General features: G+C 42.7%; 1 protein-coding gene across 1 annotated transcript in view; it reads left to right on the top strand.

Moving 5' to 3' along the window:
* LOC138283405 (lanosterol synthase-like) overlaps positions 1–27,879 on the top strand; it is a 204,966-nt gene that overhangs the window by 78,125 nt on the left and 98,962 nt on the right. The window contains exons 6-7 of the mRNA XM_069221371.1: positions 10,515–10,650; positions 26,815–26,923. Coding sequence (XP_069077472.1) covers positions 10,515–10,650; positions 26,815–26,923 — 245 coding nt within the window. The remainder of the gene's footprint in view (positions 1–10,514; positions 10,651–26,814; positions 26,924–27,879) is intronic.

Raw genomic sequence — 27,879 nt, 5'->3', positions numbered from 1 at the left:
ATGACTCTCAGCTACCACCCATCTTCCATTTCTATCTGCTCTCTGCCTCGTGAACTTTAATCTGTTGCTCTGATCTAAGATCGCAACCCCTTGGTCTTGACATTCTGTTCAGTGCAAACTACCATCCTCATGCCAAGTGAGCCCAGAATCCCTCTATTGGTATATTCTACATGTGTCTCCTGTAAGCAATATATATCAGCCCTGAGAGTTTTCAAATCTTCGACAACATTTAGCCTTTTCCGGGGATCATTTAATCCACATATATTAATTGATGCAATTCAGAGTCTTGTCATTTACCCCTTAAACTTGCTTCTCTGCAAATACGCCCATTTTTCCTTTTTCTTAATTCCAGACTTGTATCTTTTTTTGCCTTTCAGATGGCTTCCCTCTACCTTTTTCATGCATTGAGCATCTCTCTCTTCTCTTTCATCTCCATTAACCTCAAACAGCACATCTCCTCTTTCTTTTCTGTTTTTTTTCATATCACCACCCAGTGCACCCCCGCCCACCCTAACCCCCCTCCCCAAACAGCAATCCCCACCCGTTTCCCTCCCTTCCACACCCTCCTCCCAACAACTCCCCACCCAACCTCCCCCACCCTCCCCTACCAAATGAGCAATCAGGCCACCGCTGGCCTGAATGATGGTAACTGATGATGCCGGTCCAGAGCCCCTCCCCGAGTAGCCGCTCTTCATTCAACCACACATATTTACTCCCCCACCCAGCTTCTAGTTCAACGATCTTTTACCAACGCTGCCTATACTTTCAGATCCATCAAATATTCATTTGCTTGAATTTCAGATGTAAACATCTTAACTCTCCCTTTAACCACTGTTTTCAACCTTGCGGGAGCCAACAAGAAAGCCTCACCTCCCCTATCTTGAAAAGGCTTAATCAGCTGTCTTAATCGCCACCTACGCTCCACTGTAGCGTGGCAATAATCCGGTCATACAAAGAAGGTTATATTCTCAGCACAGCGAGGGGCATCAGGGCGGGCTTTCTCAAATATAGATTGCCTCTGCAAGAAATTACCAAAAAACACCAGGATCGCCCGGGGGTTTTGGACCCGGAGTTGTGATCCACGCTCGCTTGCCCAAAGGAAATCTATGGACTCTTTGGATTTCTGTCTCCCAGTCCCAGTTTACAAACTCTGGAAAGGCACTGCGTAACAGTTTAATCATAAATGCCCTAATATCATTTCCCTCTGCCCCTTCCTCTCTTCCCAAAAAACGTAGATTATTTCTCCTCTGTCTATTCTCAAAATCTTCCAGCTTCCACATGACATCTGTTAATTGTCCCCCCCGAGCATCTACATGCTCCCTCAGAGCCACCAGCTCTCCCTCTACCACCGAGGTTCGGCTCTCAACAGTGTTCAGTTTTTCTTCTATTTCGGAGCAGGATTTAGCTATCTTCCGAACTGTGACCTGTAGTTGCTTGGTGACCATCCGAGCTCTTTGGCTTTTTGCACGTGTCTCCTTTTGCAGTTCCCTTACCGTACCGTATAGCAGCTGTAGCATTTTTGTGTCTGTGCCAGCCATATTATCTGTCTGCTCATCCGGGCAATTTTTCCCCCACAGTTAGATTGGGAGCCAAAACTATATCTCTGGGAGCCTTAGAATCTCTCTCAGATTGCGACAGTCTAATTCCTCAGTAGTCCTATGTTCCTGATCTTTCAGTGTTTACTTGGTAAACCTGTTAGGGGAATTGGGTGTTGTCCCCTGTGAGTGCACCTTCTTTATATACTGTGTCTTACTTACTCCTTGAGCGCTTTTGTGTTTTCCCCTACGCTCACACCCCATTTTTTCATTTAACTCTTTCTATAGGGTGGCAGCTCAGGACAGGCTTTAATAGGACATCATGGATAGAACTAAATTAGCTGAGGAATTGTTTGACAGTTTGGCTAGAGGTGGTACATTTTATAACACAATGCACGGTAAAAATTGTTTACAGAATGAAGGTTTGAAGAATAAATTCATCAGACTTGAGAAGTTAAAAAAGAATGAACTATCTAAATAGTAGGATGGAGCGACATTAAAACAATACAAAAAATTGAACTGCATCCCACAAGGTCTCAGATCACAAATATTCCCTTCTTACGATGACCTGGACGCTGACCTTTTGGCATTATGGTATAATGAATTAACATCTAGCTCGATGAGACTCATTGATATTTTGATCAATAACGCCGAAAGGAAGGTTATTACATTTCAATCTGAGATTGCTGTTCTTGAAAAAGAGATGAAGGATTTAATTTCAAAGGAGGCAACAGAGAAAAATTATAAGATTATGGATGAGGTTTTACTTAAATTTCAAGAAGAGATTACACAGAGAAAGGCAAGGAAGCTTAAGAGGGATGAAAGGGACGACTTGACTGGTAGAGTTTTCTCTTTTGCAAGTAAATATGACCATCTTGTTCATGCCAACCCAACCCATAGATGATCAACTGCTTCTAATGTCTCTGATTCTACTTCCATTAGTACCTCAATTACTAGTGATAGTGACACTGAGGGTGGACCGGGTACCTCTGCTCAGCTTGGTCCCATGACCAAGAGTAATGTTTTTTTACAGGAACTTATGAGAATCAAACAAGGCAAATACGACCAGAACAGAAAAAGACCAAAGATAGGAAGACTAGGAGGGGAGGGAGAAGAGCTAACTGTAAAAGCAATTGAACAAGGTTGGATGAAAACAAGGTCCCGGGACAGGAGAACATAGAGGTTAGTGAATCTAAATTTGAGCTCTCACCAGGTGCCAGGAGCCTTTTGGAAAAAGGTTTGAATTGTTGTCCTACCAGTTATGGTGATCCAGGTAGATCCAAGGTGGACTTATTCAAATTTGTTCGCAAACTCAAATTAAAGAAGCATTTTTTGTTAAATCCAACTTGTTAACAATCACCTAGTCTTTCTACACAGAGGTTGAAATTTAGTTCCCTTGTCTCTACACATTGCCTATAATACACAAGAAACTACCATTTGCACCAGGACGACCTATCGTATCTGGTATATCAGGACCACCGGAGAGACTCTTTGAGCATGTGGATCTATTTTTACAACCATTTGTTTATAATCTTCCATCTTTCATGAAGAACACAACACATATTCTCAGCATTTTGAATGAGGTGTAATGGGAAAGTAATATGTTGCTAGTTACATTGGATGTTGTTTCACTATACACCTGTATAAATCATGACTTGGGACAAAAAGCTGTGAAACATTTTCTCAATAGAAGGTCAGCGAGTCTGTGGGAGCACACAGAATTGCTGATTGAAATGATTAATCTGATCCTTGTTAACAATTTTTTTCTTTTTAATACACAATGGTTTCGACAGAAACAATGGGTGGTGATGGGCTGCAGATTCTCCCCCTCATATGTGAATCTCTTTATGGGGTGGTTTGAAGACAAGTGGGTCTGGGGTCTGGAGTTGACCCAGTGGCAGACATATATATTGTATTGGGGACGCTATATAGATGATTGCTTCATGATATGGTGTGTAGAGAAATTGATTGAATTTTGTGACTTCTTGAACTAAAATCTTTTGAATGTTAAATTCACTTATCATTACAGTTCCAAGGTCATTGAGTTTTTGGATGTAGAACTCTTCATTGATAATGACAAGGTACATAGGTTATTTCGAAAGGCCACGGCGTGTCATTCTATTTTACGTGCTGTTAGTACACATCCGAAACATCAGATTGTGTCAATACCTTACGGTGAGATGGTGAGAGCCCGACGCAATTGCACTAAGAATGATGAATTCTTAAATTGTGTTGATGAAATGAGTATGAGATTCAGGACACAAGGTTACTCTAAACATGTAATTAGGAAAGCGCAGCACAGGGTAAGACAGATTGCTAGGAGTGATACATTGAAATTTAGGAGCCAAGGGAAAGTCAGTAGAGAATCAGATAAGGTAAGATTTGTTACAGATTACACTAATACATCTCTGGCCCTGAGGAGAATTGTTAACAAGCACTGGAATATCTTATATCAAGATGAGACTTTAAGGAACTTCATATCAGATAAAGTAGTAATTACATTCTGTAAGGGTAGATCCTTGAAAAGTATTCTTAGTCCTAGTTTCCCGACGATCACACCTTCAAAGACTTGGCTATTCACGCGTAGGGCAGGTTTCTTCAAATGTGGTAAGTGTGGAGTATGCCGTTGCGCCTGCCCTGGCACCAAATAATTTTCTGCAACTGGGGACCATGTCTTTAGGATCAAGTCAGTAATTGATTGTAACACTTCCTTTGTTATCTAATTAATATGTTGCAAGTGTACCCGCATCTATATTGTGAGTACTATCCGCCTTCTTAAAATTAGGATTGGTGAACATGTTAGGGCACTTAAGAATGGAGATGAGAGATATCCTGTAGTGGCACACATTTCAGCCTGTGAATCACAGGGTACTCAAAAACATTTTGAATTCTTTGGTTTTGAACGTGTCCCTAGAGACCCAAGAGGAGGCAATAGGGAACTCACTCTTCGCAGAAAGGAGGCATTATGGATAATGCGACTAAAAGCGGTGGAAAGTAGCCTCAACTCAGAGAGTTAGAATATTTTTTGGGAGAATAATCTGTTGTTATTTATTTGATTCACATGTGTAATTATTTACATGTGGACTGTTTCATATTTCTGCTGTTATTTATGATCGTATGTTACTCATGACATATATTTGTAATTTTTACTAGCAGGTGATATTTCATGACAACACACTTGGGGTTGGAAACATTATGCATTATTGACCATACTCCTTTTCTGTAGGCCATATTTATCACATGGCTTGACACATTATCTTTTTTAGTGCTTAAATATACATTGACGCTTTTTTTCATTGTTGATCGATTATATCGTGCTATTTGGAACTTCTGTTTGGATTATTCCATTGTTTGGGAATATTATTTCAATTTTTAACACATTTTTCAATCCATTCTTTCAATGCTAAATATATCAGATTTGCAGCATTTTCTTCATTATGTTGTGGGGATATTATTTTCTTTGTTGTTCTAACATTAACAATGCTATTAACACACCAATATGTCTTCGAAATAGCCAAGACTTACTAGTTAGTTTTCTGTTTCCTGTCAGATTTGTAGCATATTCTGCGTAATATTGCGGGGATATCCTGTTTTCTTTTGCTGCCATTGTGATTAACACACCAATACGGCTCTGAATTGGTTGAGACTTACTAGTCCATTTTTTGTTTTCTCCCCTTCCCCAGATACTTATCTGTTTTTTGTTTTTACATGTTTAGTCCATTGTCCATGTTCAGGGTTTTAATTAAAGCACTTCCATCTTTAGCGTTGTGGCCAGCGTACTCGCGGTCGTGACAAGAATTTATTTTCTTTGACTTTGAGGATATGCCTTAGACGGGTAAGTTTGTGGTTACAATATATTTTTAGCATTATTCCTTTGACTTAGTACTGGAACTAGGTTGTGCTTATAGGCAACCTATTATTGTTATTACGCTTATTATCTGTGTTTTTTATTTTTGTTAGTTAATCTGAATTCTTGATACTGTTTGCACGGAATTCCGATAAATGTACACGATGTTAGTTTTTTATCCAGACTCGAGGACTTATCATTTGATATCTGATCAGGTATTGACTGACCTTAGTTTGTTTGGACTTTATCGGAGCACGGGGATATACATGTTTGTAGTTGATTGACATGGTTTTTTCTTGGGATATCTATGTCCAAATGTGCCCACTATATCGAGGAGTTTTTTGCTCTATGGTTCTTACTCTCTAATGGTTGCTTGTTATATTTTGGTGTCCAGGACTCTTTTTTTGGGGTCTTTTTCTTTTGGTTTTCACTTTTGGGGTTTGGTAGCAGGAGCTGTGTCATTAATTGCATTGTGCTTTCAACTTCAAGTGTTCTGTTTGGTGTAATTTCAGCCCTGAAGAAGTCGTTGGGGCAATTTCCCCTGAGACGAAACACGTGTTGGCTGTTTGTGCATGAACTTCATCAGCGGTGTACTGGAGAGTTTTGTTTTGCTTTACCACATGAATTTGATGTATCCAACTGAGGAATTCTCATCACTTTATGGAACAGAGAACATTTCTTGAATAAAATTACAAGGACTGGAAAATACATCAAGAACCGTACACTGATTTTTTCTTTGGACTTCCAACAACATTATGGAATATATGTAATGTTTATGGCATTTTTTCTGTTTGTTTACTTCTGTATGAGTGCCTCATGCATGTTCTAGATGTAATTCACACATAGGCCTGCCCCCTCCAATGTCCTGCTAGCTATCTAGACTCCAATCTCATTGGGAGCAGGGCTGCCCCAGAACCGATTTTGAGTGACTACAAGGGAGGGATTGCCCATTATCATAGCTCGACTTTTGGGTGGGTCTGCACAAACGGAGAAATCATCTGCCATGTTGTTTTTAGGTTAGAGGGGAACTTGGATAGCTTACAGTAAATCCCACAGGAAGTGCTGCAAACTGGGTAGGAGGACCGCTAGGAGCTTTTACCCCATGGCTAGGGAGTTGCCAGTAGTTTTCACTACCCACAAGCTGGCACAGGAATAAATGTTTGATCCCCGGTATCCTTTGCAGAGCACATCCGGAGCTGTGGAAGACAGCAGTAAGACTGCACTTACTGTTGAACTGGTGGAGAATGAGCCCCAGGGCTGGAGCTGCTCCCACTTGTATCCAAGACAAAGACAAAGACGTGGGCTCCCAGGAGCAGCTGGCTGAACTCCTGTTACGTTACATGGACAGGAGAGCTACAAGAAGCCCACCAACCAGAAGAGCCCAGCTGATCGATTCCCACTGGACCTTCCCTGGACCCTCCTAGTGGCTTCCCCTGGAGTAAGCCTCAAGTGGTGCCCCTAAGGTTCTGGGGCCCTTTCATAAGTGTCAGTTTGTACTCCTCTTGCCTTACCCTAAATGCTAGAACTTATAAACTTTTTCAAAGATGTCTGCCTGGAGACCCAGCAGAAGCCCAGAAATACCTGCAATCCGATCCACTGTGAGTGCATTGCCGGTAGGCTTTACCGATCCACAGCTCCTACTGTGCTATTCTCCACAGCAGCAAATCCGATTCTGAAGGCCAGACCCGGAGTGGCATCCAAAGACTTTGAACTCTCGTCGGCTACAGCCTGCATCCGGACCATGCTGAAGGAATCTTACTTCTAAAAAAGAAACTAAATCTAAAGAAAGAAATCTTCACAGGACCCAATGCTGACTAACAGTCAATCGACATTGTCAACATTGTCACCTTCCTGAGCACAAACTCTGCACTTTTCCAGCTTGGAGCTTTTCCCATGTTCACCGACTGACTCACTAAAACTTAATCCAGCAGATTCCCATTGTTAACAAGACTGTCTTTGGATCTGTCTTGCTCCCTTGCCCCACTGATACAGCCTGCATCCTGGCCACACAGAAGGAACCTGACTTCCAAAAACAAAACTAAGTCCAAAAATAGGAATCTTCTTTGGACCCAATGCAAAATAACAGTCAATTGATGGCAACAGCTTCCTGGGCATGAACTCTGCACTTTCCCCACTTGGAGCTTTTCCTGCCTTCACCGACTGATTCACTGAAACTTCATCCAGCAGATCCCTATCGTTAACAAGACTGTCTTTGGATCCATCCTGCTGCCTTGCTCTGCTGAGGACACACCGTATCAGAAAAATTCTAAGTACAAACATAACTATTTGACCAGGACTTACCTGGGCCTTATATCCGACCCATGCTCTTACCCTTGTCCTGGTCTCATGTGACCAACTGCTCATGTTTGGCGCTTTGTGCTTTTTGGTGATAAAATGTTATTAAAACTTTAAACATTCACATCTCCCCACCCCCTCATTAGATTTTTTGTTGTTTATAATGTTCTCTATTTTGATAAATTGGAGTGGAATTTGTATTGTATTGTTTTCTCCTTTTTAATTGTTTTGGTACTGATAAATGTGTTACACATCTCTCCTGTGTTAAGCCCATCTGCTCTGTGCTACAGCTACAAAAGCTTGAGCTCAGGTTGAAATTGCTGAGACCTAACAGGATCTAGTGCACAATTGTGACATTGTTCGTTGATGAGGACTCACATCCCTTCTAACCAGTGATCCACTTTCTTGCAGCGTGCAATTTGGATCTCTTTTATACTACCCTTTATTAGGGCTATTAACCAACATCTATTCCTTGAGTTACCTGTCTCTTTGGATGCAATGGTAAACTGAACATTCTATAATTGTGTGAGGTGTGGAGCATTGTTGGCAGGAAATAGAAGAGGTACTTGCATTGGACATTTTGTTATCTGTTGGCTTATAAGAGGTGACTAACAGTGCAGAAGAAGCTGAATGTACCTATAGAAGATAGGGCCTTCTCTTTGACATATCTTTTCATATAGTGATGGTTAGAAGTATTGTACATATTTTGAATATTTTCAAAAGTCTTGGTATAGTAACCGTAAATCTCTTTCTCACGAGTAACTCTGGTACCTCTGGTAATTATAGGTTTCTGACATGTGAAGTGTTTTTCATGACTATTTGTACACTGTGTATATAAATCACAAAGGTGCATTTAAACTTCAGAATGACTGTTTCTTTGGACACAGAGAAAGTATTTTTCACTGAAGAGAAACATCTTCCCTCCGTAGCCTCCATTGTTCACCAATTTTCAAGTTACTCTCTCCACAGTCTGACTTGGAATAGAGTAGGGGTGTAGCCAGCCTTGCCAGATTGGATGTCAAATTGTATATGATGTACTGGTGCCTTCTATACATACGTGGTTTGGATGTCTGGTGGGCATGATCAGAGGGAGTTGGGGCAAACGTTGTGAAAACTGCTCATTTGTAGAGATTTTACCATGACAGTAGTCAAAGGTTTACACATTAATGTGCATTTTCAACCAAACTCTCCCGGAGGAAGCAAGTTGGCCTTCACATCACTTCCCGGTCATCCATACACACCCAAGTCTGTCCTTAGAGAGAGACAGAGAGTCCCAACTGGCCCTGTTTCCCCTCACGCTAGATGTTGGAGACCATGGGTTCACTCATTGAGGATGTCAGCTGCCTTTAAAACACCCCTGATGGTCCTTTAATACACAGATGGCTTGAAGAGAACCTACAACATCTTCAAGTACTCTCAAACATCTCCAGCATACTCTCAAACATCTTCAGTCTATGCTCAGGCAAACATGACCGTCCCACAGAGATCCTCACATGCAACCTAATGGCCCTAAAACATGCAAATTGAGTTGTGAAATATTTAAGCTAGTCCTAGGTCTACCTTGAGACACTTTCATCTGAGCAAAAGACACCACTAGATGTTCCTCTGGGATCCGCAATCTACCTTCAGGCACTTCCAACAGGCAGTTGGAGACCTTTGACTAATGCCTAGAAGCCCTTTGGCTCCCATTAGACACCATTAACCCGTCTGATGCGCCCAGCAAACTTTCAGAGACCCATTAACAGACCCTCAGAGAACTTCTTTGACCTGTGGTAGAGGGTCCCTGACAGGAATACATCTCTCCCATTGATGAGCCAGGCTGAAGTGAGCTCGACCTTGCCAAAATTAAAGTAAGCTTCACTTCAGTAGCCATTTTACAAAACTTTACTTCTGTATCGTGTTGTCCTGATGCAAGTTTACCAATACCTCTTTCGCCTCAGGCAATGCCCTAGAATTTCAAAAAGGGAGTAGTCACTCCTCTTCTGAAGAAACCAGAATTGGACCCTGGCAACGTAAAAAAATTATAGGCAAGTTATTTTGCTATACTCTGCTTTCTTGAAAACTGGATTAGCTCTTGGCATAGTGGCTGTCGTTTACCCTTAATAGTAGAGAATGTCTAGTCTAGTCCCAGTTATTTGTTCGCCAATGCCAGTTCAAGTGTCAAAGAGTCCTTTCTAACTGCCACTGCGCCAGGAGTTGTTTGAACAAGAATTGAGCCGACTAGCATACTGGGGGGGGGGGGGGGGGGGGGGGTGTCAATGCCTCCCCATTCTCCAAATCCAGAACCGTTTTGTGTGGAAGATTTTTGTACATCCTGCATTGAATGAATCAAGAGTGGCGCAGATCCAAGCCATCTCGCTTAGCCTTCATCTCACCCTCTCAGCAGTGTGTTTCTGATGACTAGGTGCCTTGGAGGCATCCTTACTTGCAGATCATTGCTCACTTTAGGAAATTCTGTTTTGTGTGGGCTCTATGTGCCTGTTTTTTGCTGCACCTAGGTCACCTAGACTTTCTGCTTCTTCTGCTTTGGAATCTCTCTAGAAGCTCTAGTTGTCCATACGCCATAATTGCCTGCTACTCTTGCCTCTCTTAGGAGTTCTGCATGTGAGGCAGTGAATGCTGATACTTCAGTAGCATGCCAGAGGGAGTTACCCTGATTCTTCATTGAAAATCAGTTATCTCTACAAAAGCTATCCAGTTTCATTGAAGATCTACTTCATTGTGAGCCCTCTACAATGCTTTCAGGGTCAAATGACGTTTGAAGCTGCTGTTTGTTTCCATGTTTATTCCAGTGTGTACCTCTTTGTTTCTTCTCACTGTAAAATTGCTTTTTATAGGCTGTTTCCCACTTGGATGCCAGCTCACCCTTCTACTCTTTGGTGTCAGTTTCGGCAGTTGTACCTCCCAATGAGCTACTGTTATGCTGCACGACTTGCTGCTGAGGAGGATGATATGATCCTCAGCTTAAGGCAGGTGAGCCATCTTTACTATGCTCTCTCTCTGTAAATCCATAAATTTGTTTTACAGTCCCGAGGTCGTCATCTGCACATCAGACCTCTTTATGCATCCCCAAGTCAAGGTGGCCCACCACGCATACATTTGCAACCTACCATGTGACACAACACATGGCCACATGTTGAAATTTTGCACATGTGCATTATGGAACATTGCAGAAGGCTGTATACTTTTCAAAGTAGACTGTGCAGAACCTCACCTCTGTTGGGTCAGCACATATGTATCCCCCCCCTACTCATTCGGGACCTTACACATGACCCTTATCTTCTAGCACATACCGCATAGGACAGTAAAGCTTCCATCTGCCCCACATCGCAGACTGGCCATTGCATAGCTCGGTTCCTAATTCCCTTATACTTCATAGCTTTATACGTCCATATGCCAACTCATATGGCCACATAACTACTGCAAACCCTTACATAGAGCTAGTACCCCCAACTTTCAAAAATGTCTCACACCCACACCAGGCTCAGACATCATACCTTCTGTGGGACAGAACTCCTAGCCTCCATTTGTTTGTGCATGAGGTCAAGCATAAAATGGGATATTACAAAGCCTTATTACGGAAACCTGCACTTGGTCCAACACTTTCTGGATAATGTTGCTTCACTGGTAGCAGGAAATATTACATGGGAAAAGAGCATCTTATTAAATTATTGTTTTTATGTTTTTTAACCTTTTGTTTTTAAAACAATGCAGCTTTGTATGAAATGTTTTTTATGGAACTTGTTAGCTAAAATAAAACTTTTGCACCTTTCAAAGAACATTGTACAGGACCCCACACCACTCTCTGCATCATCAACAGCACCACACAACTTCCGTTGGATCCAGCATCAGCCACCACACTCCACAAACAGCATTACTCTGGATAGTGTCCCTTTCTGCCTTAAAATTTTGCAAACAAATACACTGAGTCCTATAGGACACTGCATTGTGTTCCAAACCTCCTATGGGATGTATAATTGGGCACAGCATCCCCCATAATACCTAACATTTGGATTCTTGACTTCCATGGGTTCTTGCCCAGAATACAACCCCTCCCAGACTCTCCCTGACACTCCTGTATAGGATGTCATACCACCACAGAGAGCTCCCATCTCTTCACACAGAGCCCAGCATCTTGTACCAAACTTTGCACAGGGCTTGCACCTCTTACACAATTTCCCACAGGGCTCTGTACCATCCTTGCATATATTAGGCAACACTTGTCCCATGAGAAAACACACACAGGACTGCACACTCCACAGGTAGCCCCAAACCTCTTCAGTGAGTATGCCCAGGTCTCCACACCTTCCCTGCGGCCAGGTACAGGTCTTGATACATTGCACAAGACCTCATGCAGGGCTCCACATACCCCATGGTACCTTGTTTTTCATTTGCTCTATCACTTGTTCGTATTTCTCAGCAAGGACTTCAGGAGCATTATCATGAGCAATCTAGCTGGTTCTTCAGTTGGTCAAGCAACAACAGCCTTACACTCGGACTACAAATCACTTGAGAGTAAAACAACCAGTTCAAATCAGTCCAAAGCATTTTCGAAATAGTAGTGAACCTCTTTGTACCACATTTCAGGTTCCTCTTGGGGCTTTGGAAAATGTGTCCTAAAAGCATACAGATCACCTTTCATCCAAGCCACATGCACATACTTCCCTCCATGTACTTTAGTCAAAGAACATTCTGAATTTGTGTTTATTTCTGAATCACTAGTTGACCCCTTCACTCTCCTTCCTGTAGCTGAAGCTTTCTTTTCCTGTAATCTCTTTCTTCCACCTTTCCCTGTATTTCTCTAAAACACTCCACGCCCTACTCTTTTCAACCAGCTCCTTGATGTGAACCCATTAATAAAAACCCAATTTAATCATATATCAGATCCATTTTGTAATTTTCCCTCATCATTTTCATTTTACTGATGTCTGCCTCACAGTAGGCAGCTAATTCTTGAAGCTTTTCATGGACTTTGTTTGATTATTTGCTGCTTCTTTGATGAAATACCTCATTTCATCAGTATTTTTGTGACACTAATCTATTCATAAACAACAGATGTTGGACAGAATGCAGAGCAAATCAAACATTCACCCCCAGTCACAGATCTGGGTTTAATCCATCAGTTTTGTTTTGCTTAGCATGCCATTCCAGTTTGGACCCAGCCATATGCAACTCAGTCTTGACCCTGTTCCCCATGGGAACAGTCCAGCCCAAACTGCCAGGCCTCGACCAGAAACAAGCACCCTGGGACTGTGCCAGTGGATTCAAGCTAACCTGGCTGGTGAAGGGTGACACCCTGAAACAGGTCCCAGGATGCTTGTTTCTGGTCCAAGGAGGACCTAGCTTTGCAGTTCGGGCCTGCATTGTTCAGCACTCCGTCCATCATCATTTTGTGTTACTAATCTTTTCATGACATCTCTATATGGAGAAAGTCTGGAATCCAGAAAATCATTTAAAAAGTTATCTTGCTCATCTGAATCTTGAATGTGTTTCTCTTTGTCTCCCTCACCAGTTTTCTTTTTGTCTGCTGTTTCCCTAACTATTGCAGGGAAAACGTATTCCCTTCATCATAGCCTCCCTCCAACACCTCTCCTCTCAATCCCAGTTGCTAAATTTATTTTTCACCTTGCCCAAGGACGCCCTAGGAGCTGAATATGTGAAGACTCATGGCCCTGATGTCATACTCCCACTACTTCTTTGCCACTGAGGGAGATGACAGGATGGGATTGACGGTATACTGGTTAACACATTCACCTGCAGACTGGGTCCAGCGGAAACACTGTAAACTCTCTTATGTGTATGGTGACTGGCACAAGTGACATAAGTGGATGGGATTAAGACTAGTCACTCTGGGGGACCTCTATGAAAATGACATGTTTAGAGACCTCCAGGCCCTTGTAGATGCATTTGGAATGTCTGCTCATACCTTCCTACTCTATGGCTTCACTAGGGCCATGATTAGGACTCACTGGAGGTACAGAGCTGCTTAAGCTCCAGTACACATTGCCCTACAGATAGTGTGCACAACTTCATCAAGGTGAGTACCCTGGATACAATGCGCTGGTACCACAGGCTAAGCTAAACCTACGGGCCTGGACAGAGGATGTTACCATCTCATAAGTTGACAAAGACTGGCATAACATTCTGAGGCCACACCACACCCATGTGTCTAGAAATTGTCAGCCCCTAATAGCGACAAAGGGGACTCCCACTGATATTGTGTCCTTCTCCTGCCTGCTCTCATCCCGCATCACTACGCACACCCCGTCCACCACACTGGGACCTCCCCTCTCCCAGACATATGCCATGGAGATCCTAAAGTGAATTATACCACCCGCGGTGCTCGGAATCCTTGATCCCCTATCTTCCCCTGACCACAGGAGGTTGATACCTTTGTGTAGGTTTTTGGTTATTCCTTATTGTTCACATTCATTGCTTTCCTTATTTTATGGGACAGTATCCTGCATGCTGAACCACCTATGTATTTCATGTATGCTGTAATTCTCGCTTCTCTGTTGGAATTTTGTCTGTTGCACCTCCTACAACGGTATTTCATTTTGAGTGGTGCCAAGAGGTGTTGCAGGCTATTGTCATCATTTTGTACTTTAAATAGTATATTTGGAAACCAATGAAAATGTGCTTAAAAAATAAATAAAACATTCACCTGCTTCAACATTTTCTTTCTTTCATTCTCTTTAGTTATCTGATCCCATTTATTTAATCCTTCAAACCAAGCTTGGCTGGGTAATGGGTGTCATTCATAGTCTGACTCAGGAAATCTAGATTTCTAATGTTAAAAGCATCCTCTAAAGGAAACTGCAAGCCCTTGTTAGAAGCAGTTCATTCATGCCATTCTGAAACTCAAGTCAATGTTTAAAACCCAATGTCTCGTCATCTCATATACAGACGTTCTCTCAGCAGGTAATCTCTGACCCTCTGAAGCAGGTAAGCTAGGGGTTTTACACTTTTTTAACACAGTGCCCATTATTTCTACTCAAAACAACTTAAAAATCCATACAAAGTAAGATAGCGAACAATAACCAATCCCAGCGTGGCTGTGCCAAAGGTCAGCCAATCACAGTGCAGGTCTTTCAGCAACCAGCAAGTGACATGGTGACTCTGCAGTGACATCTGACCGATCCCAGCACAGATCCACACAGACCAACCAATCAGCACAACTTCTCCATGAATGAGAAAATTAATTGTAGAGCCTTTTTCATGAACTCAAACTAAATTAATCAAAACTTGTCAGTTCAACCTAAAAAGAAAAAAATCAGCATGTTAGAATAAGTCAAGTCTTGCAAACAACAAAAATTAGACTAGATATTTCACAGCACTTATCATATTCAATTCACACTAAGCATACCCCCCTCCAGCTGCAGTCCACATCTGGTTAATGTATTTACTTACGTGTACTAAAGAGCAAGAGACACCAACCTAGATTAGACACTCAAGGCTTGATTTAGAGTTTGGCCGGGTTACTCCCTCACAAACGGGACGAATATCCCGTCCATCGTATTACGATTTCCATAGGATATTATGGAAGTGTAATACGGCGGACGCGATATCTGTCAAGTTTGTGGCAGAGTAACTCCATCCCCCAAACTCTAAATCGGGCCCTCAGTCTCCTAGAAAAGAAAGTTTGTTAGTTCAGAAAATCCTGTTTGTGTGTATGCAGAGCACTACCTTTATGCAGACAAGTAAACCAGACTATGTTAATATCTTGGATTTTGACAAATCTGATAGCACAACTAATCAACAATTTACAAAATCATTTCAACACAAATCACACAGCCTTTTTGGCATTTTCATGACTTTTCCAGATCGTGTCTTTGAAAACTGGGAATCAGTAGTCAGAGCGTCAGTGATCTCCTTCTGGGAAGTAGGAGCAATGGCAGTGTGGGATTCTCCAAGTATTCTCTCTGAACCAGTCTCTACAGTGACATCAGTGTCCGATGATTGTTGAGCCAGATGCTTGAAGTGGAAGGAATCTTGCGTGATTGATTTCCTGGATGTTGGGCAGTCCCCATGTGCCCTTTGCTGGTTACAACATGAAATGGCTCGGCATCAAAAGGAGCATCAGATTTATGTTGTGGCTGACAAACAAGGCCTCAATCTCCTCATTTGAAAATAATGTTCTTTGTATATCGCCTTTTGTCAGCACTGGCCTTCATTTTATGTTTACAACTCAAGTCTGTTGCACGTGTCTCTCTGTCAGTTTTTGAGCTGGTGTTGGCCCACTGAGCTAACTTGGTCATTATGGCTCTCCCGAATATCAACGTTGCAGGACTTTCACCTGTGGTCGAGTGAGGAATTGAACGGTAAGCTTGTAAAGTAGAATTCAAGAAACTCTTGAGGTTGAGCTTTTCTAATGTAGCACACTAAACAGCTTTTCTTTAACATATTCATGAAGTGTTCAACGAGGCCGTTAGCTTGTTGTCAAAGAGGTGTGCTCTTCTGATGCTTCACGTTAAGCAGATTGAGGAAGTCTCTGAATTCTCTGCTATTAAAAGGTGGGCCATTGTCAGTTCTCAAAATTGTAAGAATTCCCCATGTCGCAGAGGTGCCATCTAATCTGACTCTGTCTTGAGTGCTAGGCAAGAGATCTTCAATTAATGGGAAGCAAGAGTATTTGTCCACAGTCACCATCAGGTGATGTCCGTTGTCATGTGGACAGAGAAAGTCAACAGCAATCCTTTCCCAAGCATGCTTTGGCAATTCTGCCATGTTCAAAGGGTGTTGAGTAGTTTACGATGACAAGCAATTACATAGATGACAGGTCTTCAACTCTTTGTCAACTCTTTCATCAAGATGAGGAAACCAGACTCGATCTCAAAGAGCTTGTTTAGTTGCAGGGCTTCAACAATGTACTTTATGGGCCACTTCATTCACTTGCTGACTCTCTGGAAAGACAGTTCTTGAACCCCTCAGGATAATTCCTTCTTGTGTCACTAACAGTTCATCTTTGACATTTTTGTACTTCCGATACTCACTGTCACTGGTAAGAGGTCGACTATGTTGATTCCATAACTGATGTGAAATAATGTCTTCATTTCAACATGTCACTATCTTGACTCATGGCAATGACAATTTGTTCCAATGAAGCTGCAGCTGGTATGTTTGATTTCACTGTGAAATTTATGTAGGCTTCAGCAGTCTGAGAGGGGGTACCTTGACATTGTATAGGCACTCTTGAGAAGTAGCATGGAGGGTTTTGAACTTTCCTTGGACGATGCACCATTCTGTAGTTGTACTCTTGCAATCATAGACCCCAACGTTCAATTCATGGAGGTATCTTGGCTTTTGGATTGCCAAAGATAGTCAGCAGTGCTTGTTGATTTGTCACAAGCTTGAAAGGTTTTCCATACAGGAATACATGGAAATGTTCAGAAGCCCACACAACTGCTAAACCTTCTTTTCTAGTTGTGTATAAGCGCGTTCAGTCTGGGACAAACTTTTACTTGCGTGGGCCACAATATGTCTTCGTGCATTTGGCTGTCTGCTGTATTGTGCAAGGATAGCGCCTAAACCAACTGAGCTAGCGTCAACAACAACTTTGGTATGCAGCTTGGGACCAAAGTATGCCGTTTATGTATCATTTTCAATAGCTTGTTTATTTCTCTTAAAAGTTTGCTTGTGTTCATGTTACCAGTGAAATGTAACATCCTTTTTCGTTAACTTTTTCAAGGGAGCACTCACAGTGGCAAAGTCGTCTGTATATCTGGGACAGTAACTGGACATGCCTAGGAATGAACGCAACTTTAAAACCATCTTTTGGTGGCCTTTTGGTGGAAAAGATATGGCCAAAGAACTTTAGCTTTGTAATATTGAATTCACACTTCTCAGCATTTAGCTTTAAACCTGCATCAACAAGTAAACAACACACTTGCTTTAAAGCTTTGTCATGTTCCTTCTGTGTAGCTCTGAAAAACAATGTCATTGCTATAATTGAAATCATTTACCACAGGGTGTGTGATATGTCTAATGACATCTTTGGGGCTCATGACACACCAAAACTTAGGCAGTCATTATGACCCCGACAGTGAGTGGAAATGTGGCGGTACATACCGCCACATCATGAGATTGGCAGGTTGGCTACAGCCAACCCACCACTTCTCACTTCTCCACTCAGACCGCCATGGCAGTATCAGCCGCCAGGCCGGAGATGTCAATCTCCAGCCCGGCGGCTGGCATAGTACCGGCGGCGGCAGTATGACCCTGCCAACCACCATGGCTTTTGTGGTGTTAATAATGCCACGAAAACCATGGCGGTAGGCCCTTCCGGTGACAGGGAATACCTACCCTGTCACCGGTAGGCATCTCCCTCACCCTCCACAACACACAATGACACCCCCACCCCCCTGATCCTCTCGCTCACCCCGTCACCCCCTATACACGCACACACCCAATCACTCACACTGGCATACACGCATTCGTACACGCATACTTCCAGAAATGATCGCACACATTCTTACACAGAATCACACTGACATGCAGACATGCACTCACTTCATCATTCTTACACGTATTCACTCACACACATACAACCACGCACACAACACACACAGACGCATTCACACACGCATGCACACACTGAGACACACACACAACACCCCCCACCTTCCCACCCCCTCCTCTGTCAGAAGTCTGACTTACCTTTGTCGAGGAGGTCTTCCGTTAGGGAACGGGAACGGGCACTACTACGTCCAGCAGCGTCCTACCAGCAGAACACCGCCAGGCCGTATCACAGGTCATGATACCGCTGGCGGCGTTCTACTGGCATGGCAGTGCAGGTGGTAGCAGCACCAGCTTACCCCATCCGCCAGTATGATCACTGCTGGATTTCTGCCCTTCTTGTGGCGGAAGTCCGGCAGTGAGCATAATATGGTGGACGGATGGTAGCTGCGGTGATGGTATGTTGGCGGCCGTCACCGCTGCGGTAGGCGGATTTTACCACCATTGTTATAATCAGGGCCTTAGTCTTTTTTTATCAAAACAGACCATTGTGTGTAGAAAAGGTTGTAATGTACCTGCAATTCTCCTTGTGTTCCAACTGATGATATCCTTTATTTAAATTAAGGCAAGGTAAGACTTTCACACCATTCAATTGTGTTATCATATTAGCATTGTGCAGACCTAGGTGTTGTTCTCTTTCAGCTGCCTTGTTTGCTTGACGCATATCCACACAGATGCATACAGTGCCTTCACTGCCCTATTTGGGCACTACCACTATGGGAGAAACCTTGTGACGTTTGATCAGTAGAATGCTAAATGATATCATGCCTAAGTAATGATTCAGGTTCCTTTTCAACAGCTTCTTGTAAATAAAAAGTAATGCTCCTGTGTCTTTGAGCAACAGGTTGAACATCTTCATTGGTATGCAATTGTATTTTCGTAGTTTTAGGTTTTCCTAACCCATGAAATAATGAAGGGAACTGACTTACTATTTTGCGATGAGCAATTATTTTTTAATTCACTGGTATCAGTCCTATATCAGCAGCTGTGCAGAAGCTGATTAAACAGCCACTTGATGCTGTATCTTAAAATACGTGAATGGGAGCTTACACTTTTGTTTTCTTGTGCTTCATAGCTGCTACAAGTGAACCTTTACTTTTTAGCGGCGTCAATACAGCCCGCATGTACACGTTTGTTTTCAGTGATGTTATTCGCAATAACGAAGTTCACTATACTTCTCCTCAGGCCTGTGATTTTTCGATGCTCCTCTGTCGATGATAAAATGTATTGAACAACCATTTATTTCCAGTGTAATCTTTGGACAATATTTGAATGGCTTGGGTGCTTTCTCATCTCAACTCTTCTTGGACTGGTATTTTTCTTCAAATGCGATCAGTCCAACATGTGCACATTTCTCTGAAGGAAACATTCACATTGCACAATCATCTTCACCTTCACTCAATACTGATATTGACAAATGTTTCGACAGTGACTTAGATGATGATTGAATTAGTTTGATGTCAGTTTGTCTCAACTGATGTTGCCATTTGGCCTTGGGGCGTACGTTGAAGTTGCTGCTGAAATGCTAAGTCGGCCTGTCGTAGGACTCTTGCGATGGGGGTAAGACTCTTGAGTCTAGAGTGGCAGCACCACTGTGTGTAAGTAACTGAGTTGGTCTCACACAGGATGGAAGTTGTCGGCCTGTATGCATCAGCTAGGTAGCAGCATGTCACCCAAACCTAAAAGTAAAGATGATTTCTGGCAGCCTAGAGATATAACACTCAGACTACTCAGTGAAGTCGTGGTTGACAGGTCATACACCTTTCTCTCACGTACACAAAGTCTCCTACACATGAAGGCAAACAGAGAGATACAAGAAAAGTTTTAATACATTTATTGAAGCAAATGGATCCTAGTATATAAAATGTGTGCCATGATTATTAGGAGCATGAAACATAGCACAGTAATGATTGTGACCATTAATGTGAAAAATATAAACAGTCTCAACATCATGGAATGAGCATGCACTTAGTGATTCCTACCTACGCTCTAATCTCTAAACCTGAGAGCCTGTTGGAGTGTAGCTCATCTGCCCATCCTGGTCTAAAGGAGGAGTCCTGAACCCATACTTGAAGTGTGCCAGGAGACAGTCCATTATTCTGCAGGCAATCCTCCTGATTAAATCCAGGGTCTATGCATCTGTTGGCAAGATGGCGGACAGCATGCAATGGCTCTGGCTGGAATCCCCTCTAACCTACTTCAGCCTGTATTTTTTGCAGTCCGATCGTAAAGCGATCGGGCTGTAAAAATCCCCACTAGACGCCAGGGATTTTTGTTTTTAGTTAATATAAATGATGAAGGGGAGCAACCCTTTGAGCAAGGGTCACTCCCCTGGGGGGCATTTTTTTAAGGTCTATTTTAATTAGGCTGATCTTCCCCCTGGAGGGGGGGGCAACAACCACTAGACCCCAGGGATTTTTTTCTATGTCCGTTACACGCAAGGGGAACATTCCCTTAGGCAAGGGGCACTCCCCTGGGGGGAAAATTTCTTTTAGGCCATTTCTGCCACTTTGGGGGCAGATCAGCCTAATTTAATTAAGCTGATTTGGGGGCAGAAACCACTAGGCACCAGGGATTATTATTATTATTATAATTTTTTTTTACAGATGTGGAGCGACTCTTTAGGTAAGGGTTGCTCCTCTGGGGCAATTTCATTTTAGGCCATTTCTGCTCTCCTTGGGGGCAGATCGGCCTATTTTTCTTAGGCCAGTCTGCCCCCAAGGGACGCAGAAACCACTAAACATGAGGGATTTTTTTTTGCACCAATTTCACGCAAGGGGATCGACCCATTAGGCAGGGGTTGCTCCCCTGGGGGGAAATTTTATTTTATGCCATTTCTGCCCCCCTTGGAGGCAGATTGGCCTATTTTAATTAGGCCAATCTGCTCCCAAGGGGGGCAGAAACCAGTAGGCACCAGGGATTTTTTTTTTTTTTTTTTTACAGATGGGGAGCAAATTAATTTTAGGCCATTTCTGCCCCCCCCGGGGGAAGATTGGCCTATTTCTATTAGGCCGATCTGCCCTGAGGGGGCACAAACCACTTAGGCACCAGGGATTGGTGTGTGTGGTTTATTTGTGGGGGGTGCAGCCCTTGGGCAAGGGTCGCTCCCCATGAGGGCACATTACTGTTGGCCATTTCTGCCCCACTTGGGAGCAGATCGGCCTATTTTTGTAAGGCCCATTTGTCCCCAAGGGCGGCAAAAAGCCCAACAGAGACCAGGGAAGAATTTTTTTTTTCTCAAAAAAAGAGGGTGGGGATATGGCCATACCCCCACCCCAAATAAATTGGGACAATGTTGTTGTGTCCACCGGTGGGCAGATGGGGCCGAAAGCCTACTAGATGGCAGGGAATTAAAAAAAAAAAGTGGGGTGGTGGCTACCAACCAGTATGGGAATGGTTATACCCCCACCCGAACTAAAGGGTGTAACAGTCTTTCAGCACACTAAAAGATCTTATCCCAATAGAAAGCAGGAGGTCATTTGATTATTTTGGGTTTTAGTTTTACATTTGGCCCATGAGAGCTTGTCTAACTCTCAAAATCGTCCCACTTGGAATGGTGAGGCTGCACTTTTTGGACTGTGGGACACTGCCATGTAGAAAAATCTACGACACCTAGACACATCTGAAAACTAAACATCTGGGTGAGTCCAAAGTGGTGTGCTTCACATGCACCCCGCACCATTTTCCTACCCACAATGCCCTGCAAACCTCCAACTTTGCTTGAAATCACACATTTTCCCCACATTTTTGTGATGGAACCTTCTGGTATCTGCAGGAATCCACAAAATTTCTACCACCCAGCATTGTTGCAAACTGCCCTTTAGGACCCGCTTTGGTTCCCCCTCAATTTCAACATGTTTTTGGCTCTTCCCTGTCACAGGCACTTGGCCCACCTACACAAGTGAGGTATCATTTTTATCAGGAGACTGAGGGTAATATTGGGTGGTAGGAAATTTGTGTTGGTGCGGTGATCCCACACAGAAATGTGGGGAAAATGTGATTTTTTAGCTAAATAAGAGGTTTGAAGAGTATTCTGGGTAAGAAAACACTGGGGGATCCACGCAAGTCACACCTCCCTGGACTCCCTCGGGTGTCCAGTTTTCAGAGATTTCTGAATTTGGTAGGTTTCCCTATATGGCTGCTGAGTCCAAGACCAAAAACGCAGGAGTCCCCCCAGCAAAAACAGGTAGTTTTGTATTTGATGTGTCCACATAGAATACAGGGCATTTCCTGTCGCGGCACTAGGCCTCACACAAGTGAGGTACCATTTTTATCACAAGGTGTTGGGGAATGCAGGGTAGAAGGACGTTTGTGGCCCCCCTCAGATTCCAGAACTTTTCAGCACCAAAATGTGAGTAAAAAGGTTTTTTTTTTTTTGCCAAAATTTGAGGTTTGCTAAGAATTCTGGGTAACAGAACCTGGTGAGTGCACCACAAGTTACCCTATCCTGGGTTCCCCTAGATGTCTAGTTTTCAGAAATGTCCAGGTTTGCTAGGTTTTCCTAGGTGCCGGAGGAGCTAGAGGCCAAAAATCCACAGCTGGGCACTTGCAAAGAACAGGTAGTTTTCTTTGGAAAAATGTGATGTGTCCATGTTGCGTTTTGGAGCATTTCCTGTTGCGGGAACTAGGCCTACCCACACATGTGTGGTACCATTTTTATCAGGAGACTTAAGGGAATGCTGTATGGAAGGACATTTGTGGCTCCTCTCAGATTCCAGAACTTTATATCACCTAAATGTGAGGAAAACGTTTTTTTTAAAAATTTTGAGGTTTGCAAAGGATTCTGGGTAACAGAACCTGGTGAGAGCACAAGTTACCCCATCCTTGGTGCCCCTAGGTGTCTAGTTTTCAAAAAAGCACAGGTTTGCTAGGGACCAAAATCCACAGCTAGGTACTTTCCAAACAACACGTCATTTGTCAATGTAAAAATGCGATGTGTCCATTTTGCGTTTTGAGGCGTTTCCTGTTGTTGGCGATAGGCCTACCCACACAAGTGAGGTACCATTTGTATCAGGAGACTTGGGGGAATGCTTGCTGGGTGGAAGGAAATGTGTGGCTCCTCTCAGATTCCAGAACTTTCTATCATCAAAATGTCAGTAAAAAGTGTTTTTGCCACATTTGGAGGTTTGCAAAGGATTCTGGTTAACAGAACATGGTGAGAGCCCCACAAGTCACCCCATTCTGAATTCCCCTAAGTGTCTAGTGTTAAAAAAAGTATAGGTTTGCTAGGTTTCCCTAGGTGCCAGCTGAGCTAGAGGCCAAAATCTACAGCTAGGCACTTTGCAAATAACAGGTCAGTTTTCTTTGGGAAAATGTGATGTGTCCATGTTATGTTTTGGGGCATTTCCTGTCGGGGCAGTGGGCCTAGGTACCATTTTTGTCTGGAGACTTGGGGGAATGCTGGGTGGAAGGAAATTTGTGGCTCCTTTCAGATTACAGAACTTTCTATGACCTAAATGTGAGGAAAACGTGTTTGTTTGCCAAATTTTGAGGTTTGCAAAGGATTCTGGGTAACAGAACCTAGTTAGAGCCCCACAAGTCGCCACATCCTGGATTCCCCTAGGTGTCTAGTTTTGAAAAATGCACAGGTGTGGTAGGTTTTCCTAGGTGCCGGCTGAGCTAGAGGCCAAAATCCACAGCTAGGCACTTTCCAAAAAACAGATTTCAAAGTAAAAATGTGATTTGTCCATGTTGCATTTCCTGTTGTGGGCATTAGGCCTACCCACACAAGTGAGGTACCATTTTTATCAGGAGACTTGGAGGAAGACAATAAAAGAACAAGTGTTATTGCCCCTTGTCTTTCTCTACATTTTGTCCTTTCAAATGTAAGACAGTGTGTAAAAAAGGCATCTACTTAGAAATGCCCTGTAATTCACATGCTAGTATGGGGTCCCCAGAAATCAGAGATGTGCAAATAACCACTGCTTCTCAATACCTTATCTTCTGCCCATTTTGGAAATACAAAGGTTTCCTTGATACCTATTTTTCACTCTTTATATTTCACCAAATGAATTGCTGTATACCCGGTATACAATGAAAACCCATTGCAGGGTGCAGCTCCTTTATTGGCTCTGGGTACCTAGGGTTCTTGATAAACCTACAAGCCGTATATTTCCCCGCAACCAGCAGAGTCCAGCAGACGTAACAGTATATTGCTTTAAAAAATCTGCCATAACTGGGAAAAGTTATAGAAGAAAACGTGGACAGAAATGGCTCTTATTTACCCCAATGTCAATATTTTTTATTTTGGCTGTTAACTTTCTGTAAGAAAACCTTGAAGGATATACACAAATGACCCCTTGCTGAATTCAGAATGTTGTCTACTGTTTAGAAATGTTTAGCTGTCTGGGATCCAGCTTTGGTTTCACACCCAGTTCTGTCACTAACTGGAAGGAGGCTGAAAGCACAAAAAATAGTAAAAATGGGGTATGTCCCAGTAAAATGTTCAAATTGTGTTGAAAAATGTGGTTTTCTCATTCAAGTCTGCCAGTTCCTGAAAGCTGGGAAAATGGTAATTGTAGCACTGGAAACCATTTGTTGATGCCATTTTCAGGGGAAAAAACACAAGCTTTCTTCTGCAGCCCCTTTTTCCCATTTGTTAAAAAAAACAACTACACTTTAGCTCTATTTTGGCTAATTTCTTGGTCTCCTCCAGGGGAACCTACAAACTCTGGGTACCTCTAAAATCCCTAGGATGTTGGAAGAAAAGGATGCAAATTTGGCGTGGGTAGCTTATGTAGATAAGACGTTAAGAGGTCCTAAGAGCGAACTGCCCCAAATAGCCAAAAAAAGGCTCGCTACCTGAGGGGAAAAGGCCTGGCAGCAAAGGGGTTAATGGCCCAGGGGACCTCATGTCCGGGGGCAAGCTCACTAGCTATGTCCCGGGGAGCCCACCCCCATGACTTAGTGGTTTCCTGGCAAGGAAACCTGTGTTTGCTCTCACTTGGCAGGGGCATTTGTCAAAGTCTGCCCCCAGCCAGGAGGAGCTCTGAAAATGATCTCGCCCACTGAGAAAAACATCTTTTGTTCTGTTTCTCTGGTTGGAAACAGATCTAAATATTGCTCCTGTCAGGAGGGAGCAGCATTAGTAGCTGCTCTGTTCCGGCGAGAGCAATGCTAACAAGTATATGGTGGGTGTCCTGGGTGAGCACCAGGGCACCCACCTTTTAAAAAATGCTGGCCCCAAGAGATGGGTCCCTGAGGCCAATAACGGCTTATGGAGGGGGGCTGCGCACCCCACTACACTTACAAAATTGACACGCCCCGTGGGGATGAGGTTCCCAGGGCCTTTTGTGAGGCTTTGGGAGGAGGTCCCCTTAATTTTTAGAACTGGCCCTGGGTCCCCAGGGCCTATCAAGGCTCCGGTAGGGAGCTACGTGGCCCCCTCCCCTTTAGTTAAATGAGTGGCTCTGGGGGATGGAGTCTCCAGTGTCTAACAAGGCTCAGGGAGTGGGGACTGCACAGCTCTCCTCCCACCTCCCCTTTGATAAAAAAAAAAAAAAAAACACTGCCTTGTGAGTTGGGGTCACCAGGACATAATAAGGCTGGGGGTGGCATGCAGCCCCCCTCCCCTTTGACTTTGTAAAAACAGCCCTGGGCAGTCAGGTCCCCAGGGTCTAAGAAGGCTCTGGGTGGTGGAGCCACGTGCCCCCCCCTTTAAAAAAGTAAAATAAAATAAGCTGTGCACGGCCAAAGGTTGTGCTCGACAGGGAGGAGGGGTTGGCTTTGCATATGGTAATAAAATATATGTGATGTCATCAATGAAAAAAATCAGTGATGTCATAGAACATGTAATGAGTGATGTAATATGTGAGGTCATAAACAGTGCCTGGCCAGGATGCAAGTTATAGTTAGCTCTCTTAACTCTAACTGTTGAATTTCGTTGTTTTTAGTCAAACGTTAATGTTGCCACTGACAAATTCACCTAACTATAATGTTACTTGAAGCTTTGTTATTTGCAGCAAATATATATTTATATAGTATTGACTTGTATGCATGTTTCTTGTTGAACTAGGCCTACATACTTTGGATTTCTTGGTCAGTACTATATTATGAGTTACTTGTAATAAAGAAATAAACACAAATATGGCAATATTTCCTACCCCTAGTCTAATAAACAAAGCTCATGAAAAAAACACATTTTCCAAATGCAGTATATATGTAACATAGTCTTCTCGAAATGCATAGTTTCTAACTTAGCCAAACATATTAGCATTTTATTTGCGTTGCTTTTTCTGACTTGCATTCACACTAGTGTACACTATTATAGTGTGGATACTCATACCTCTCTCTCATTCCCCTTATCGACGAGAGTTAAATGTAGATAATCCCCCTTACAGGGCACCACTGCTCCTCCTGGTCATTGCAAAGCAAGTCAAAAGTGAATATACTCCACAGAAGTGCCCCACAAGTCTCTCAAGCTCTTTTACCTCATGTAACACAGGACCTAGCTTGTGGCCCAGTGCTTGTGGGTTTGATGCAGGGTTCTGTATCCTGGGCTTGAGATGTACAGGCTTGGGTTTTTCCATCACATGATGTATAGCAAATATGCTTAGGGTGATTTTTATTGAATTTAGATGATGCCTGCTGACACAGTAAATATTACGGTGTGTGTTTTGGTAGGAGCTGTACATAGAGGAGTATTCCAGCATACACTGGCCGTCTCAGAGGAATAACATCAGTGCATGTGATATCTACACACCTCACAGCTGGCTTTTGACAGTGATCTATGGTAAGAATGCACTTCTAGCGCCCTCCTGGGCAGTATAAACTAGATGTATGTTGCTGTTTCTCACCTACATTGGGCCCTAGTCGCAAATTTACATGTGCAGTTTTACTCATGAGTCAATATACTCTTGCACCTCGACGTAGCTTTATACTTTTGTGATATTCACCATTTCAAATTGTAAAGTTATTCCTAGGTGCAGTCTTATTGAAGTTTATTAAAATTAGAAAAAATAAACTACAAATATTTTAGTATAAAATATTAATGAGAAATAATTGTACATGTATATTTTAAAAGTAGAATTGATAACATATTATAACACATTAACTTAAATTTGTATAAAATTGTTTAAAATATATTTTTAATTTAAAGGTAATATCTCTAAAGAATAACTTTTAAAAAATCTCACCTAAGATCCCACCTAAAATTCCACCTAAGATCCCACCTAAGTTGTGTAAGGATTTTTTTTAAATACTAACGATTATGTTGCAACATTTTTACATTTTATTATGATTTTATTATTAAAATAACTTAGAGCCTTTTTTTAGAATTTGGAGGATGGGTTACTCCGTCACAACGGTGAAGGATATCCTGTCAGATGAACTCTTAATCCCATTATGTTTTACAGGAGTTAGATTTTGGCAGACGGGATATATGTCACTGTTGTGACGGAGTAACCTGGCGAGTTCTAAAAAAGGCCCTAAGTTATTTTTTTATATTGTCAATGCCGGGTCTTAAATCAAGCTCTTATTTTTTATTAGCATAAATATTGATATGTTATGGTTTTTCAAGTTAAACAAAATGTGACTATGTATTTTTAATTTTAAAGTTGCATAACTCTATTTCTTTGTTATTTTTCTTCCCTGCATCAGCTGTTTTCTGTTGCTGTAGCTGTGAGTGGCCGAGGGTGGTGAAAGGCTTCCGCCAAGATTTGGCTGTAGTACATTTACGAATGTTTGAAT

This window comes from Pleurodeles waltl, chromosome 3_1 (assembly GCF_031143425.1).
Source record: "Pleurodeles waltl isolate 20211129_DDA chromosome 3_1, aPleWal1.hap1.20221129, whole genome shotgun sequence".
Taxonomy (NCBI): Eukaryota; Metazoa; Chordata; class Amphibia; order Caudata; family Salamandridae; genus Pleurodeles; species Pleurodeles waltl.
This window is presented reverse-complemented; position numbering and strand designations above follow the sequence as displayed.